At 43.4% G+C, this 19,076-nt stretch overlaps 1 protein-coding gene across 1 annotated transcript in view; it reads right to left on the bottom strand.

The window, feature by feature from the left end:
- Positions 1-19,076, bottom strand: part of LOC126267840 (odorant receptor Or2-like) — a 52,465-nt gene that overhangs the window by 8,725 nt on the left and 24,664 nt on the right. Inside the window, exons 3-4 of the mRNA XM_049973145.1 lie at positions 16,397-16,498; positions 11,083-11,238 (exon numbers count right to left, since the gene is read on the bottom strand). Coding sequence (XP_049829102.1) covers positions 11,083-11,238; positions 16,397-16,498 — 258 coding nt within the window. The remainder of the gene's footprint in view (positions 1-11,082; positions 11,239-16,396; positions 16,499-19,076) is intronic.

Below are 19,076 nucleotides of genomic sequence, written 5' to 3'. Positions count from 1 at the left end.
AGGATCCTACGCAGTGCCGTAGGGGACCGCACCGCCACTTCCCAGCAAATTAGGGACACTGTTGCTCCTGGGGTATCGGCGAGGACCATTCGCAACCGTCTCCATGAAGCTGGGCTACGGTCCCGCACACCGTTAGGCCGTCTTCCGCTCACGCCCCAACATCGTGCAGCCCGCCTCCAGTGGTGTCGCGACAGGCGTGAATGGAGGGACGAATGGAGACGTGTCGTCTTCAGCGATGAGAGTCGCTTCTGCCTTGGTGCCAATGAAGGTCGTATGCGTGTTTGGCGCCGTGCAGGTGAGTGCCACAATCAGGACTGCGTACGACCGAGGCACACAGGGCCAACACCCGGCATCATGGTGTGGGGAGCGATCTCCTACACTGGCCGTACACCTCTGGTGATCGTCGAGGGGACACTGAATAGTGCACGGTAGATCCAAACCGTCATCGAACCCATCGTTCTAGCATTCCTAGACCGGCAAGGGAACTTGCTGTCCCAACAGCACAATGCACGTCCGCATGTATCCCGTGCCATCCAACGTGCTCTAGAAGGTGTAAGTCAACGACCCTGGCCAGCAAGATCTCCGGATCTGTTCCCCATTGAGCATGTTTGGGACTGGATGAAGCGTCGTCTCACGCGGTCTGCACGTCCAGCACGAACGCTGGTCCAACTGAGGCGCCAGGTGGAAACGGCATGGCAAGCCGTTCCACAGGACTACATCCAGCATCTCTACGATCGTCTCCATGGGAGAATAGCAGCCTAAAGGTGGATATACACTGTACTAGTGCCGACATTGTGCCTGCTCTGTTGCCTGTGTCTATGTGCCTGTGGTTCTGTCAGTGTGATCATGTGATGTATCTGACCCCAGGAATGTGTCAATAAAGTTTCTCCTTCCTGGGACAATGAATTCACGGTGTTCTTATTTCAATTTCGAGGAGTGTATTTGAATTTCTATAAGAACAAGCGAAGAGCAAACATTTGGCACGAAAAAGAAATACTGGAAATAAATCGCTCCTAAAATAATGCAGCGTGATAATTTGATATTTTGCCCAATTTCATAGATGCAAATCTTTTGTTGATCGAAATTTTCATTCTAGTAATTATTTCCTAACGATGTCTTGCATTTATCATTGTTGTCCATGGAAAAGAGATTGCACGTTGTTTACAGTCCAAAGTTGTGATACTGAATAACAGTCCACAGTTGTGATCGCAACGATGGCTGGAAACGTTATAAAGTCATTGGATTAGACTTATTTTCATTTCGTCCTACAGACCTGCTTCCAACCCTGCACAACGTATTATGTGTGATTTAGGAAGTCTACGTAGGATTTATTTGCTCGAAGCAGGACACGAGCTGGGATGAAACTTCCTGGCAGATTAAAACTGTGTGCCCGACCGAGACTCGAACTCGGGACCTTTGCCTTTCGCGGGCAAGTGCTCTACCATCTGAGCTACCGAAGCACGACTCCCGCCCGGTACTCACAGCTTTACTTCTGCCAGTATCCGTCTCCTACCTTCCAAACTTGTCTCCGCAATATCCTTTCTTTCAGGAGTGCTAGTTCTGCAAGGTTCGCAGGATAGCTTCTGTAAAGTTTGGAAGGTAGGAGACGGATACTGGCAGAAGTAAAGCTGTGAGTACCGGGCGTGAGTAGTGCTTCGGTAGCTCAGATGGTAGAGCACTTGCCCGCGAAAGGCAAAGGTCCCGAGTTCGAGTCTCGGTCGGGCACACAGTTTTAATCTGCCAGGAAGTTTCATGTCAGCGCACACTCCGCTGCAGAGTGAAAACCTCATTCACGAGCTGGGATGTTTTCTTGCCAGACTTTCAAGATGTTATGAATGAGTTACCACACAGCTCCACCACGGTACTGAAGAACCGATAACCGTGCGATCGGATAAGAGAAGTAGTGGACTACGCACCGATACTAAAAGAACGACGCAAACACATTGTCAAATAAGCGCTATCCATCTCAGAGCGGCAGTCACGAAAAATAAGGAAAGGGCAGCCAAGAAAGCGAGGATTAGACAATTCCAGTTAGGACAGAAAATGTTGGTACGTTGTCATCGTTTCTTGAAGAAACAAAAAGCGGTTTGCTACAAATGTTTTCGCTCTATGAATGATCCACACGAATCCACAGAATGGCGCACGAGAACGTGCTGGCACTGGAATCCGTGAATACAGGAAAATCAACTGGTCCCCACCATATCAGCATTGTCAAGCCCTTCACGAAATTAGAAGGATGCCCGCATCTCGTGGTCGTGCGGTAGCGTTCTCGCTTCCCATGCCCGGGTTCCCGGGTTCGATTCCCGGCGGGGCCAGGGATTTTCTCTGCCTCGTGATGGCTGGGTGTTGTGTGATGTCCTTAGGTTAGTTAGGTTTAAGTAGTTCTAAGTTCTAGGGGACTGATGACCATAGGTGTTAAGTCCCATAGTGCTCAGAGCCAGCCAAATTAGAAGGAGTTTGTGTGTGGAACAAACAAATGCAGAATTTAAATGCAAGTAGGAGGTAATTGGCCTTGCATATTGGCGCAAATGTCGATGTTACATTATATTTTGTAAGAACGAGTATCATTTAGCTCATGTGGAGAACATTTGGTTGCATAAATTATTGCGAAGTCAAGAAAGAGATTAGTAACTTAGAGAAGTAGTGACTGTTAACTTAGACTTTTGTGTATTTTCCTTCTGTCATGGTTACTATTTATGCGGCAATTAAATTAGTCACAGTCTCTGAAACCATCGTAGAGTTGTAAAAGGTGTCGAGGTATTGTAAAAGAAGTGAACAGTTACTATATAAGGTCGATAACATGTTCTTTTAAGGAAGAATAATGAGGTTTTCACGATGAATATGAAGATCGGAGAAGTAAGTAGACGGCAATAGGAAGGGGAAAGACTGGGTTATTTTTTGTGATAAGAGAGTATAACGTGGAGAAGGTTTCTGCTACTCAAAGTATCGAGAGCGGCTATGCGCTTGATGTTTCATAGGGCTGGTCTTAGAATGGAGTGATGTGGTATTGATGTTTATGGTATTCAGGTCAACGCCAAGGGCGCATTTGGACAGAGATTAATGGAGTGGAGCTTTTGCACCTGAATATAAGCAGAGAAGGAAAGAACGGATATGTAGGCCAGGCCAACGTGCGTTTCTACTAAATGTGAAAGGAATATGGGAGGAAAGAAGTTGGGTGTTCAAGCGTAACAAAAAGCGCCGGAACGAAGTTGAAGAACGCAAGAGAAGAGAAGGCGGTGAGACGACGTCGGCCAGTGGTGCGCTGATTAAGACTGCACCAAGACAGGAGCGGCCTCTGCAAGAAGAGAATATAAGCGCCGCTCCTGCCAGCCTCGGTCGCACAATACTAGCACAGTACCAGACCAGGACCCACAGACCAGCACAGTACTGGCACAGTACTAGGAGAGCACTACGATAGCACTGATGTGTGCTCTATACCAATTGCTCACATGCACCTTGTATACAGCAAAGGACTTTGATTATTTACATGTTGCCCATCACTTGCGATACCATTGTAAATTCAAATTTGAGTACTGTCTATCTTCGTTATTGTAATAAAAACTATTAATGTGATTTGCTTGAATTGTGCCTGCCGGGGTGGCCGAGCGGTCCTAGGCGCTACAGTCTGGAACCGCGCGACCGCTACGGTCGCAGGTTCGAATCCTGCCTCGGACATGGATGTGTGTGACGTCCTTAGTTTAGTTAGGTTTTAGTAGTTCTAAGTTCTATGGGACTGATGACGTCAGAAGTTAAGTCCCGTAGTGCTCACAGCCATTTGAATCATTGTTTTTGTTTGAACTGTTGTATAGCATTCCGAGAACGCAGCATATTTTAGGCACCCCATACGAGAAGAGTGGGCAGGACCCCACATTTGGCGACGAGGTCTTAAAACCAAACTCCGCACCTGACGGACAGGGAATTTTCCTTTTCTTTTTTTTCCTGGCGCCTTAATTCTCTCTTGTCTTTTCTTTGCAGGGGCGTTTCATTGACTTAACAGTTTCTTGTTGGTTTTTTCTAAGCAGTGTTTTCAGGCAGGTACTGCAGAAAATTTTCTTTGCCGTTATTGCTTGCTTGCCTTGTCTTTTTGTTGAATTTATGTCTTCCCACATGCCCATCCCACCTCTCCCAGGCCGTGCTCAGGCGCCACAGCCACAATCGTTAGATGCCACTTTCCTTTGCCAGATATGTTTCCGATGCATCAAAGATCCAGTTGTTCTCAGTTTATCATACACATCTTTAAAAGCTCGACGTGTAGGGCGAATACGTTGAGGATATCTTTCAGCGTATAAGTCTCTAGCTCTCACTGAACTTCGTCGGCATTCTCCGTAAACGAGAAGCATATCGACTTGTTCTCCAAAGGAATACATCATTCACATTCGCTTGATTCACCGGTACTGGTCTTACCGTTCCTATTAATGTTGTATTGCGAAGCCGTTGAATTGTGATTACATGCCATGCATATTTGGCGAATACTTACTGTTTGTACGATTTACGAAAGAGAATTGTCAGAACATGTGCTTCAATAAGTGCAGAAGTGATAAGGAGAAACACTCAATCCATGATAAGAAGATTGCAGCCCTACAGTGATACCAATGGTCATCACTTCGAACACCTTCTGCAAAAGGACGTTCATGTCACCTTTGTGGCCTTTGTTGACCTCCAAAGACCTTATTGTTACACATCACTGGATTCGTCTCCATAGCCACTATCAGAAAATAATTACCAAACTACAGCATCCCATTAAAAAAAAAACAAAGTCGACCTTCATATCTCTGACGCCAACTAGCAACAAAACACCAACGTCCTATTATGGCCCCTGTTGTCCCGAGCAACATTTGTCCCACAAACTTATCAACTACAATCAAACTTTCGGAGTTATCCTAGGTGGCAACAGATAGTGACTCATCCTGTGTATAAGGCAATTTCATAAATAATTTCATGGGGAATACTTTCTATTAAGGTTTAAACAGTTTAATTTCTGATTTATTATGTATGTACAAAGTGATTGTCATAATCTAATGTTTAGTTGGCAGTAACGTGCTGATGGCCCAGCAGACGATACAGGACTGGCGAGCGGGTTTCACTTATGCTAATGGATGAGATGCGATGGAGAACGGCAGCAATGGCGACGGTTTCCTCGTCAAGAATCAAACTCAATGTCACGCCTTTTCGCCGAGGGACTTGACTTTCAGCCTCCCCCCACCCCTCCACCACCTCGCCCACCCACCCACCCACCCACACAAACAAGCTGGAATGAATCATTGTCTACTTAATAAGTGTGTTATCCCTGCATATCCAAGAGTACAGAAAAATATGTTGTCCTGTATGTGTGTGCCATCTCTAATTCAGTGTAGGAAAATGAGTTTTGTGAATTATATATATATATATATATATATATATATATATATATATATATATTATTTACAGCAAGACTGCTCTGGAATTATTTGTAAAGTTTAACTTTTATCTTTATGTCATTTATTTGTTTTAACATTATGTAATTCAATCGTTTCTCAGTATTATGCAATATGATGTACATGAAATTTTTTTATTATTAGTTTTTGTAACTGTTGTATATGTTAGAATTGTTGCAAAGCTGAGAACCTCAACTTATTACTTTTTAGATATCTTTGTAAACTACTAGCGTATTTATGAATTCACTTGGGATGTTCACTTTATAAAAATGTTATGATGCTGTGTTTTATAATGTATAGTTATTGTGTAACTCCTTACTTCTCTCATTTGTTCAAATTTTATTTTAAGTAGAAGCGTTTGAATGGAAATGATAGGTGAATGTGTGTGGTCCTTATGAAAATTTTGGTTACCTTGTAAACTAGCATTAAGTTGGTACCATCATATTGCTAGTTAAGAGTGAACAGAAGATATTGTAACTGAGTACAATCTTTGCCGAATGAAGTGTGATTTTGAGTGTTTTTTAGTGAAGAAAACTGGACTGATTTGCTTTTTAGACTGTTTAAATCTTGTAGCTGTTGCCATCCTGAAACTAAACTAACACAAGACTTGCAACATATGTAGGTACCTTCTGCACATCAGACAGCAAATAAGTTTCAATGAGGGTGGTTGTCATAGGGATGAGTGTGATAGTAAACACTGTACTTTAACTTATAAATTGGCAGTAGGTCCCATTCCATAGTTCTAGTCAGTTTTGTTTCCAGTTACCCAATCGATAGTTTATGAAAATGAAAATTAACGGTATAAAAATAAACTGCAATTTCCTAACATATTTCGTTCCAAATTCAAGTAATTCTCTTTTCACTGGCTATCGATGTCGCTTAAATATTACATTATTTCGTTGAAAAAATCTGTAATCGCTTGAATATTACGCAAGATATGTAAGTTTCACAAATTAATCATATGGCCAAATACTCTCCTCTTTGCATGGTATCATTTGCCAAAATCTTGTTTCAATATATGGAGCCGTTTACGAGATATAATGAATTTTGTGAATGTTTGTTTCTGACTTTTTCACTGGCGCGAGAGTTCGGTATGAAGTTCCTTATGTATGATCCATTTTCTGGAGACTGGTAATAGAGAGTAATATCGTTCGAAGTTAAAATTCATACACAGTAACAAAGGACCTAACATGCACCAATCGCAAATTCGTATCATCTACTTTCCACTGCAAACTTTCCGAAATTCTTGCAGTAGTTTATTTAGTCCTGAATTATCATAATAGATATTAGGAAACTGATAGGTAGTCCATCATGAAGCTGGCGAATGAAGTTATAAGATTTTTTCACTGAAAGTTTCTTTAAAATCGTCTGAGAAAGATTACGGTCTGGGTGGCTTGCACCCCCTGCCGTTCACAGAGTCAAGACAGCCAGCTAGCTTCCAGCCGAATGATACACCGTGTGAAGGGTTCAGCAAGGGAGGTAGCTGTCACCCCGAAGGGTTGGCCGGCAGTCATACACGCCGTCTAACAAACTTGTGGAGAAACTTATTCTCTGTGAGATGGGCTTGAAAGTCTTAGTGGCATGTCAGTTGACTCAGGAGAGCCGTGCGGAGTGGTCGCGCGGTTAGAGGCGCCATTTCACGCCGGAGGGTCGAGTCCTCCCTCGGGCATAAGTGTGTGTGTTGTCCTTAGTGTAATTTAGTTCAAGTAGTGTGTAAGTCTAGGCTGTCGTTGACCTCAGGAGTTTGGTCCCTTAGGAACTGAAACATTTTTGAACTCATAAGCTTATATTTCGCACACGGACCATAAGAACAAAACGAGACATCATGATGATCATTTCTTTGTAGGTGCTACAGTCATAATACGCTGAGGTGACAAAAGTCATGAGATAGCGATATTCACACATGCAGATGGCGGTAGTATCGCTTGCGCAGGATATAAAAGGGTAGTGGATTGGTAAAGCTGCCATTGCACTCAGGTGATTCACGTGAAGAAGTTTCCAACATGGTTCCCGCCGCACGACTGAAATTAACAGGCTTTGAACCCAGAATAGCAGTTAGAGCTAGACACATGGAACATTCCATTTCGGAAATATTTAGAGAATTCAGCATTCCGAAATCCAGAGCGTCAAGAGTGTGCCGATAACACATTATTTCAGGCAATTACTTCTCACCACGCACAACACTGCAGCCAACGGTCTTCACTTAACGACCGAGAGAAGCGGCATATGCGTAGAGTTGTCCGTGCTAACAGACAAGCAACACTACGTGAATAGCTGCCGAAGTCAATGTGTGACGTACGGTGAACATATCCGTAAAGACAGGGCAGAAAAATTGGGAGTTAATGGGCCATGGCAGCAGACGAGCGATGCGGGTGCTTTTGCCCACAGTACGACATCGCCTGCAGTTCCCCGCCTGAGCTCGTGACTTTACCGACTGGATCCTAGACGACTGGAAAACTGTGCCCTGGTCAGAGGAGTGCCGATTTCAGCTGGTAAGAGCTGATGATAGGATTCGAGTGTGGTGCAGACACCACGAAGCCATGGGCCCAAGTTCTCAACAAGGAACTACACAAGTGGATGGTGGCTCCATAATAGTGAGGGCTGTGTTTACATGGAATAGGCTGGGTCCTCTGGTCCAGCTGAGTCGATCGATGACTGGAAATGGTAATTTTCAACTACTTGCAGCCATTCATGGACGCCACGTTCCCAAACAACGATAAAACTCAGATGGATTTCAATGCGCCATTTCACGGCACCACAATTGTTTGCGATTGATTTGAAGAACATTCTGGACAACTCGAACGAATGGTTTGGCTATCCAGAGGGCCCGATATTAATCCTATCGAAAAATTATGGAACATAATCGGGAGGTCAAATGGTTCAAATGGTTGTGAGCACTCTTGGACTTAACATCTGTCCCCTAGAACTGAGAACTACTTAAACCTAACTAACCTAAGGACATCACACACGTCCATGCCCGAGGCAGAATTCGAACCTGTGACCGTAGCGGTCGCGCGGTTCCAGACTATAGCGCCTAGAACCGCTCGGCCACCTCGGCCGGCTCGGGAGATCAGTTCGTGCACAAAATCCTGTACCGGCAATGCTGTCGCAATTATGGACGGCTACAGAGGCTCAGTATTTTTGCAGGGGACTGCCAACGACTTCTTGAATCAATGCCATGGCGAGTTTCTGCGCTAAACTGAGAAAAGGTATGCCCGACACAACGTTAGGAGATATGCAATGACTTTCGTCACCTTAGTGTAAAATTTTTAAATGCTGACGCTATTTGACAGTATGTTTTTTATCATTTCTTCTGACGGGGATTCTTCGTTTGAGCCATTTTACACAGCAAAGGGGAAAGATATCATTGAATGTCATACACAAACATATATCTTTTATCTACATCTACATTCATACTCTGTAATCCACCTGACGGTGTGTGGCGGAGGGTACCTTCAGTACCTCTATCGGTTCTCCCTTCTGTTCCAGTCTTGTATTGTTCGTGGAAAGAAAGATTGTCGGTATGCCTCTGTGTGGGCTCTAATCTCTCTTATTTTATCCTCATGGATACTGCTTGACTCCTCGGTGAAGGTATGTTCTCGAAACTACAACAGAAGCCCGTTACGAGCTACTGAGCGTGTCTCTTGCAGAGTCTTCCACTGGAGTTTATCTATCATCTCCGTAACGCTTTTGCGATTACCAAATGATCCTGTAACGAGGCGCGCTGCTCTCCGTTGGATCTTCTCCACCTCTTCTATCAACCCTATCTGGTACGGATCCCACACTGGTGAGCAGTATTCAAGCAGTGGGCGAACAAGTGTACTGTAACCTACCTCCTTTGTTTTCAGACTGCATTTTCTTAGGATTATTCGAATGAATCTCAATCTGGCATCTGCTTTACCGACGATTAATTTAATATGGTCATTCCATTTTAGATCACTCCTAATGCCTACTCCCAGATAATTTATGGAATTAACTGCTTCCAGTTGCTGACCTGCTATACTGTAGCTAAATGATGAAGGATCTTTCTTTCTATGTATTCTCAGCACATTACATTTGTAAACATTGAGATTCAACAGCTATTCCCTGCACCATGTGTCAATTCGTTGCAGATCCTCCTGAATTTCACTACAATTTTCCATTGTTACAACCTCTCGATACACTGCAGCATCATCCGCAAAAAGCCTCAGTGAACTTTCGATGTTATCCACAAGGCCATTTATGTATATTGTGAACAGCAACGGTCCTACGACGCTCTCCTGCGGCACACCTGAAATCACTCTTACTTCGGAAGACTTCTCTCCATTGAGAATGACATGCTGAGTTTTGTTGTCTAGGAACTCTTCAACCCAATCACACAATTGGTCTGATAGTCCTTATGCTCTTACTTTGTTCATTAGACGACTGTGGGAAACAGTATCAAACGCCTTGGGGAAGTCAAATGGCTCTGAGCACTATGGGACTTAATTTCTTTGGTCATCAGTCCCCTAGAACTTAGAACTACTTAAACCTAACTAACCTAAGGACATCACATACATCCATGCCCAAGGCAGGATTCGAACCTGCGATCGTAGCGGTCGCGCGGTACCAGACTGTAGCGCCTAGAACCGCTCGGCCACTCCATCCGGCTTGGGGAAGTCAAGAAACACGGCATCTATCTGGGAACCCGTGTCTATGGCCCTCTGAGTCTCGCGGAGGAATAGAGCGAGCTGGGTTTCACACGATTGTCTTTTACGAAAATCATGCAGACTCCTACAGAGTAGATTTCTAGTCTCCAGAAAAGTCATTATACTCGAACATAATACGTGTTCCAAAATTCTACGACATCGACATTTGAGATATAGGTCTATAGTTCTGCACATCTGTTCGACGTCCCTTCTTGAAAACGGGGATGACCTGTGCCCTTTTCCAATCTTTTGGAACGCTACACACTTCTAGAGACCCACGCTACACCGCTGGAAGAAGGGGGACAAGTTCCTTCTCGTACTATTGCACGAAATAATGGCCCAAAACGTCAAATCGCGGTACTGGAAATGACAAATAACAAAGTCAAATGGCGATAGAGTTATCACACAAAAACAGTGTGTGTGTGTGTGTGTATGTGTGTGTGTGAGAGAGAGAGAGGAGGCAGAGAGAGAGAGAGAGAGAGACAAAGAGAAAGGGAACAAGAAGTTTAGTGCATACTAGCGTTAAATTCAGCACTGGAGTGGGGAAGTTTATTAGTAGATGCGTCATGAAGACTGTAAGTGCTGTAAAGTGACATGTGGACTATGTCGGTACATGTAAATGGCGATAGAGTTATCACACAAAAACAGTGTGTGTGTGTGTGTGTATGTGTGTGTGTGTGTGTGTGAGGGGGCAGAGAGAGAGAGAGAAAGAGAAAGGGAACGAGAAGTTTAGTGTATACTAGCGTTAAATTCAGCACTGGAATGGGGAAGTTTATTAGTAGATGCGTCATGAAGACTGTAAGTGCTGTAAAGTGACATGTGGAGTATGTCGGTACATGTAAATCATGATGATGTTATATAGGTAGAGGTAGATGGTTTGGATGTTAAACCATCACAGAAAAGGAAATACAAGTTGGTTACAACATGCAATAACGATTTCGCGATGGAGAGATTATGCAGCAATAGCCAAAACAGCCAACAGTGTGAAGAGTAGACTTTACCGAGAGGAAGGTGCCCCTCTGTATGGGGTAGATCCCGCCGGCGGTGAGCGTCAGCGGCCTCTGCCCGCGAACCATGATCAGCAGCAGCGACTTCTGAAAGCTGATGTTGGTGCCTGGCCAGTCGCAGCTGTACGCAGCCGTGGACACAAGCTCCCCCTAAAAGCAAACATATAGGACAATTTTTCTTTTTTAGGGAAGGGGGCAAGTCGCTACAATGAAAATCAAACGTACATAAGCTTAAAAAATCAAAAATTTATATGCACCCCTAAATTAAATCCTCTTTCACTCATTCTCGGTCACAGTCTTCGATACAGTCGTACTATCACCCACGCTGTAAAAACTATAAACATTGTCTTTATTGTAAGTGCCCCAAATCAGAGTACAATAACAAGGAAATAGTTGAAATAAAACTCAATTTATTGTACGCCCATAGGAGGCCAGCAAAAAGTGTCTGTTTGAGGGGACTTCCGCAGCATACATACAACGCAGCATGACTCCGATGCAGGTATATAAGCATTGACATGCAAGAGGTTAGTGTGACATTGTCTTTACGACGCGTGTGCGATAGCTGCAGTGACGTGAACAATGGCGACTTCATTACCAAATGTTCCCAAACAGAAACAACATGTTATTGTTCTGTTCTTGGCTGCCGAAGGGCAAAGACCGGTAGACATCCAGCGGAGAAAGAAGAATGTGTATGAGGCGGCATGTTTTCAGAAAAATAACACTGTGGAATGGTGCGCAAGTGGTGCTGCTGCTTCATGGTAAAGCACCTCCCCATAACGCAAATATCGTAACTGAAGTATCAGTCACCCGAGCACACGCCGTGTAGTGTCATCTCTTCCCATGCGATTATAAGGCCTTCGACCCCTTAAAGAAGGCTATGAAGGGTCGACGATTCTTCTCGAACGAGGACGTGCAGCAGGCCGTTACGGACTTCTCCGTGCAGCAGAACACAGTGTTTTATCAAATGGGCAACTTCAACCTGGTGCGTCGGTGTGATGATGGCATCAGCGCTTACGGTGATTTTTCCTGGTTGGCCTAACGAGAAAAATGTTCAAATGTGTGTGAAATCTTATGGGACTTACACACTACTTAACCTAAATTATCCTAAGGACAAACACACACACCCATGCCGGAGAGAGGACTCGAACCTCAGCCGGGATCAGCCGCACAGTTCATTGGCCTAACGATTCTAGACTGAACGGCCTTCGAACGGAAACTTTTTGATCGCTCCTTTCAGTCGGCTTATTTCTTAAAAGAAACAACAAATCTCTATGAAACACCCACATCGACAAAATATTAAAATATACCGTTCAAGAATTTAAGAAGCGAGTTAAATAGTCACGGAATTTTAAAAGGGGTACCACATTCATTTCATCACTTATCGGAATAGAAGCGCGTTAACTGGTAAACTATCATCTGCACTCTTTCCTCATAATGAAATACAGTACACTGAAATGAAGTCTACTGAAATTTATGCGCCACAAACACCATACACTGGTAACGAAATTACATTGCCTGTGTTATTCTGATGACGATGCACATGCTGCACGGCATTAGCCGAGCTGTCTGAGGCGCTGCAGTCATGGACTGTGCGTCTGGTCCCGGCGGAGGTTCGGGTCCTCCCTCGGGCATGCGTGTGTGTGTTTGTCCTTAGGATAATTTAGGTTAAGTAGCATATAAGCTTAGGGACTGATGACCTCAGCAGTTAAGTTCCGTAAGATTTCACACACACAGGATGCACAACGTGTCATTTGCACCGGAATACATATAATGGATGTGCGAGTATAGATCTTAGACCTATAGTTGGAGGCCTATGGAAGTTTGGGTCTGGCCGTGAGCTTTGCAAGGACAAAAAATGGTTCAAATGGCTCTGAGCACTATGAGACTTAACTTCTGAGGTCATAAGTCCCCTAGCATTTAGAACTACTTAAACCTAACTAACCTAAGGACATCACAAACATCCATGCCCGAGGCAGGATTCGAACCTGCGACCATAGCGGTCGCGCGGTTCCAGACTGTAGCGCCTAGAACCTCTCGGCCACTTCGGCCGGCTGTGGAAGGACAGCTGAATGGTAGGGCGACCGCTCGCGATAAGCGGGAAATCCGAGTTCGACTCCCGGTTTGGCACAAGTTTTCATTGTCATTCCATTCTACAGCTGATGGTGGTCATTACTTGCAATTATGAATTCATCTGATGTGATACATTGGTAAGTCCTCTATCACAAAGCCGTTTGTCATCACACATTGTCCCTTCAGTAGGCTAATGACAATGATATCAGATTTTATGAGTAGCTGGGAGGATATATGGCAGAGTACGGCTTCATTTTTCGCAGCTTATTGTCCGCCACTTCCAGACACACTTCGTTTCACTAAAACATCACTCCGTTGAACAGCGAAGTGATAAGATGCACGGTGGTGGTAGATCGAGCTACGGTAATTTTAGGGCTTGCCTCCTTGACTTTCACATATAGTAATCTTATCCTGAATTCGGACGAGCCCTGTTATACAAAAAAATTACCTTCCCTCTCACAGAAATTTATCTGAGGAGGTTTAGTTTCCTAACAGAAAATCTTTACTGGAACAGCTGCAATACAGGCTGCACGTGATTCGTACAGTCTCATCCCAGCGTATACCCGATCAGAATCCCGAAAAAGCGGCCATAAATTTAAAAAAAATGTTCGGAGTTCGGAAGTTTCGTGTAATGATGGCATCTTGAGTACCGGTCTTAGAAATAGCCAGCTATTTCTTCCCGAAGCTGAATTGCAGATTCAACGCGGCGTTCATTTGTGATCCACGCACCGATCTAGCCGGGCTGGAAGATTGGATGAAATGCTTTCCTTCAGCGAAATTAGATAATTTTTAATGGATATTCCACGAAGTTTATACTTAAGTATGAAGATATATTTCATCATTTAATCGTTAATTAAAAATTGGTTTTCGTTAATTGGCTTCTTACCAGAATGAAAGGTAGAAAATTGTAAAACGCGAGCTAAAAATGGATAAGTTTTAAATTCGACGACATTTCGCCTATTATTGATTCCGTCTTTAAGTAATATTTACTATGTACTATCTTCACGAGACAGCCTTGTAATCCAGCTTCTAGCCGCTACACCGACTTTGGACCATTTTTGAAGTGACAGTTGCAAAATGCCGTTATTTACGCTGAGAAAATGAAAACTGACGTCGAAAAGTTTCGAAGCTACGCTGTTGCAACAGCCACGCATTATGTCGAAGAATACTAATGGTGCAACATGCCAACAGAGGCCCATAGGCTGTTAATCTACACTTTTACCAATAGGTCAGCTTTTGGAAGATCCACAGGAATGAACAAACATGTTAATAAGGCAATATCGCCTAAACTTTGGCGGAAAGTCTTCTCGCGTGAAAAATATGTAGGATTCTTTGTGGTGACTTCTAGCAACAAGCAATCCCTATAATTATTCTTTGTGGATACCGTCTCCAAGGAAAGTGAAAACGTTGTCTTCGGCAGCAGTTGTCCTCTTGGTGCTTGCTGCAGACGATTACGAGGCACAGGATGGTGCGGGTGATAAAGGGAATAAAAATGTCGATGAGGAAGAACATGAGGAAGGAACTGATGATGAAGAAAGATGAAGAACAAGAAGCACAAGAGGAATAAGATTAAGGAAACTTAAAGAACTTTCAATTTTTGTTACTGATATATATTTTCTGTAATAAAGAGAATAATAGAGAAAATTCATAGTAAAGTTTACCGTTAAAATTGCAAGTGTTAACCGTAAACATTATCTGTCGACTTCATTAATTTTTTCCATATTATTGTCGCAATATTGGATCCACCATTTTGAATTTTTCAATTTTGATGTAAAAATACAAGGCGTACAACTTTGCTTCTGCCGTTTCTTCCCCAACACTTGAGGCTTTAATGAAACAAATTGGTTACACTTGTATCATTCCATCGCTGGCCAATACTTTTTCCCATCTTTCGGACAGTGTACGAATTACATGTCGAAAAAATGGTTCATCTTTTGAAGCGATCCACGAATAGATCCAATTTGTGACTTCTTCATGACATCGGAAGTGTTGGTCGCCCACGCCCTGCGCCATTGATCTAAACAGGTGATAGTCAGAGGGAGCAATATCCTGAGAATACGGCGGGTGGGGTAGAACTTCCCATTTTAACGTTTCCAATTACGTTTTGACCTCTTTTGCAATGTGAGCTCGAGCGTTGTCGTGCTGCAAAATCACTTTATCATGCCTCTCGCTGTGTTGCGGCCGTTTGTCTTTTAATGCTGTGCTCAAACGTATTAATTGCGTTCGTGAACGAGCACCTGTGATTGTTTCACTTGGTTTTAACACCACGTAGTACACGACGAGCTAGTGCCACCAAATGCTGAGCATGATCTTGGAGCTGTGAATATTCGGTTTGGCCGTCGACGTGGAAGCATGGCAGGGATATTCCCATGATTTTTTGCGTTTAGGGTTATCGTAATGAACTCATTTTTCTTCCCCGGTCACAATGCGATGCAGAAATCACTTCCGTTTTTGCCTCTGAAGCAACTGTTCACAAACACACCAACGCCGTTAAACGTCTCTTGGTTTCAGCTCACAAGGCACCCAATTTCCTTCATTCTGAATCATGCCCATAGCTTTGAGATGTTTTGAAATGGTTTGTTGTGTCAGTCGCACTAATCGTGACAATTCTTCTTGAGTTTGGTGCGAGTCTTTACTCAGCAATGTCTCCAATTCTGCACCTTCGAAAACATTCTCTCTTCGACAACTATGTCGGTCTACGACATTAAAATCACCGTTCTTGAAGCGTTGAAACCACTCACGTCATGTTCTTTCACTAATAGCGTCCTTACCATACGTACTTGAGAGCATTCGATGAGACTCAGCTGCTGTTTTATTCATATTGGAACAAAACAGTAACACCTACCGCAAATGACGAGAATTAGGCTCGAAAACTGATGTTTTCAATCAAGAACAATTTTATGATGCAGACACAAATCGACTAATGTTTGAATGAGATTACGTTGACCGAGGTCCAAGCTAACCGCCTGACATCTGCGTTCGGTTTCTTCCGACCGTCGTCGCCATCTATTGGCAAACGGCGGAAGCAAAGTTGTACACCATGTAGTTATCAGAAGGGTTAGAAATACCATTACATCCATTTTTTGCCCATATGGGAGGAATTTTGAAATTTTGGCCAGGTTTGCAGGATTTTTACAAACTGTGCAGTGTCTTATTAACACAGTGCTCTCCGTGTGCTGCCACTTTTCGTGCTGGAAGAGAGGGAAGAAACAGTTTAGAAGACGAACGTGTGACTCACCTGCTCCCGCACGCTGTGCGCTCCCACACAGTAGAGCAGCAGCTGCATGCTGACCGCGGGGGCGCAGACCAGCACCTTGAATAGGGCTCCGCTCTCATCACTCTGTGAACACACGCCCGCCCTTCAGTATCTGGAATGTTTCTAAGTCATCAGACTTCCAAGTGGTTTCATATTGCCCTCCATATTTTCTTATCTTGGACAGATGTTACGTCTTTACTTAAGGAGTGTAAGATGTCAAACGGGCTGACTTAGAGTAGGAGAAGCATTTTAATTTCCACTGTCTAAAATTTTACAAATAAATTCATAAAACTTTGTCAGCATGACCAGGAAGGATTCAGGATTCACAACCATAGCAGTGGAAGTTCAAAAATACCACAAAATATTTTTTTTTACATGTGAAATTTCATCATTTTGTCAATTACTAAAGGCTCCATTTGTTGCTATAGGTACACTTTTCTTCAGAAGTATGCGAGATTCTCCTTTGACTTTGAAACAGCAAACAAACCATACTTACAGGTGTATGAAACTCTATAATTTTCCAAATCTAATCCAAATGGTGCTTAAAAATGAAATAATTAACTATAAAATTTGAGTTTATTCTAAACATGAAGTTAAAAATGTAACAGCTCATTCATTTTTCATAAATTAAATAACCTTTTTAGTACACACCCCATTACTCCAAAAAAATTGCATAAAATGGGGGATAGGTCTGATGCTAATAACTAACACCCAATCTCACTTCTGACAGCTTTATCCAAAATTCTTGAAAAATTAATGTATTCGAGAGTAGCATGGCCGATCTGTAAAAATGAAGTACTCTCAAAATGTCAGTTTGGTTTTCAGAAAGGCTTTTCAACAGAAAATGCTTATTATGGTTTCACTGATCAAATATTAAGTGCATTGAATAACCGAACATCAGCCAATAGGATATTTTGTGATCTCTCAAAGGCTTTTGATAGTGCCAATCATGAAATTCTTCTAGATAAGCTTAAGTATTGTGGTATCAGTGGGACAGTGCACAAATGGTTTAATTCATATTTAACTGCAAGAACGCAGAAGTTCGATATTAACAGTACAGATAGTCTGCAAAAATCAGCAGAGACCTCCAACTGGGGAGGTATCAAGAATGGTGCCCCACAGGGTTCAGTCTTGGGTCCCTTATTGTTCTTAATATACAGGGTGGTGCATTGATAGTGACCGGGTGAAATCTCTCACGAAATAAGAGTCAAACGAAGAAACTAAAAAAGAACGAAACTCGTCTAGCTTGAAGGGGGGAACCAGATGGCGCTATGGTTGGCCCGCAAGATGGCGTTGCCATAGGTAAAACGGATATCATCTGCGTTTTTTAAATACGAACCCCCATTTTTTATTACATATTCGTGTAGTACGTAAAGAAATATGAATGTTTTAGTTGGACCACTTTTTTCGCTTTGTGATAGATGGCGCTGTAATGGTCACAAACGTATAAGTGCGTGGTATCACGTAACATTCCGCCAGTGCTGACGGTATTTGCTTCGTGATACATTACCCGTGTTAAAATGGGCCGTTTACCAATTGTGGAAAAGGTCGATATCGTGTTGATGTATGGCTATTGTGATCAAAATGCCCAACGAGCGTGTGCTATGTATGCTGCTCGGTATCCTGGACGACATCATCCAAGTCTCCGGACCGTTCGCCGAAAAACTACGTTATTTAAGGAAACAGGAAGTGTTCAGCCCCATGTGGAACGTCAACCACGACCTGCAACAAATGATGATGACAATGAGGTGTTTTAGCTGCTGTCGCGGCTAATCCGCACTAGCAGACAAACTGCGGGAGAATCGGGAATCTCAAAAACGTCGGTGTAGAGAAAGCTACATCAACATCGATTGCACCCGCACCATATTTATATGCTCCAGGAATTGTATGGCGATGACTTTGAACGTCGTGTACAGTTCTGCCACTGGGCACATGAGAAATTACGGGACGATGACAGATTTTTTGCACGCGTTGTATTTAGCGAAGAAGCGTCATTCACCAACAGCGGTAACGTAAACCGGCATAATATTCACTATTGGGCAACGGAAAATTCACGATGGCTTCGACAAATGGAACATCAGCGACCTTGGCGGGTTAATGTATGGTGCGGCATTATGGGAGGAAGGATAATTGGCCCCCATTTTATCGATGGCAGTCTAAATGGTGCAATGTATGCTGATTTCCTACGTAATGTTCTACCACTGTTACTACAAGATGTTTCACTGCATGACAGAATGGCGATGTACTTCCAACATGATGGATGTCTGGCACATAGCTCGCGTGCTGTTGAAGCGGTATTGAATAGCACATTTCATGACAGATGGATTGGTCGTCGAAGCATGGCCCGCACGTTCTTCGGATAGGCGTCCACGTTTTCTTTCTGTGGGGAAAGTTGAAGGATATTTGTAATCGTCATCCACCGACAATGCCTGACAAGATGCGTCAGCGCATTGTAAATGCAAGTGCGAACGTAACGGAAGGCGAACTACTCGCTGTTGAGAGGAATGTCGTTACACGTATTGCCAAATTCATTGAGGTAGACGGACATCATTTTGAGCATTTATTGCATTAATGTGGTACTTACAGGTAATTGCGCTGTAACAGCATGCTTTCTCAGAAATGATAAGTTCACTAAGATACGTGTATTACATTGGAACAACCG

This window comes from Schistocerca gregaria, chromosome 4 (assembly GCF_023897955.1).
Source record: "Schistocerca gregaria isolate iqSchGreg1 chromosome 4, iqSchGreg1.2, whole genome shotgun sequence".
NCBI classification, from domain to species: domain Eukaryota; kingdom Metazoa; phylum Arthropoda; class Insecta; order Orthoptera; family Acrididae; genus Schistocerca; species Schistocerca gregaria.
The sequence above is the reverse complement of the archived record's forward strand: the minus strand, read 5'-3'. Positions and strand labels throughout refer to the sequence as shown.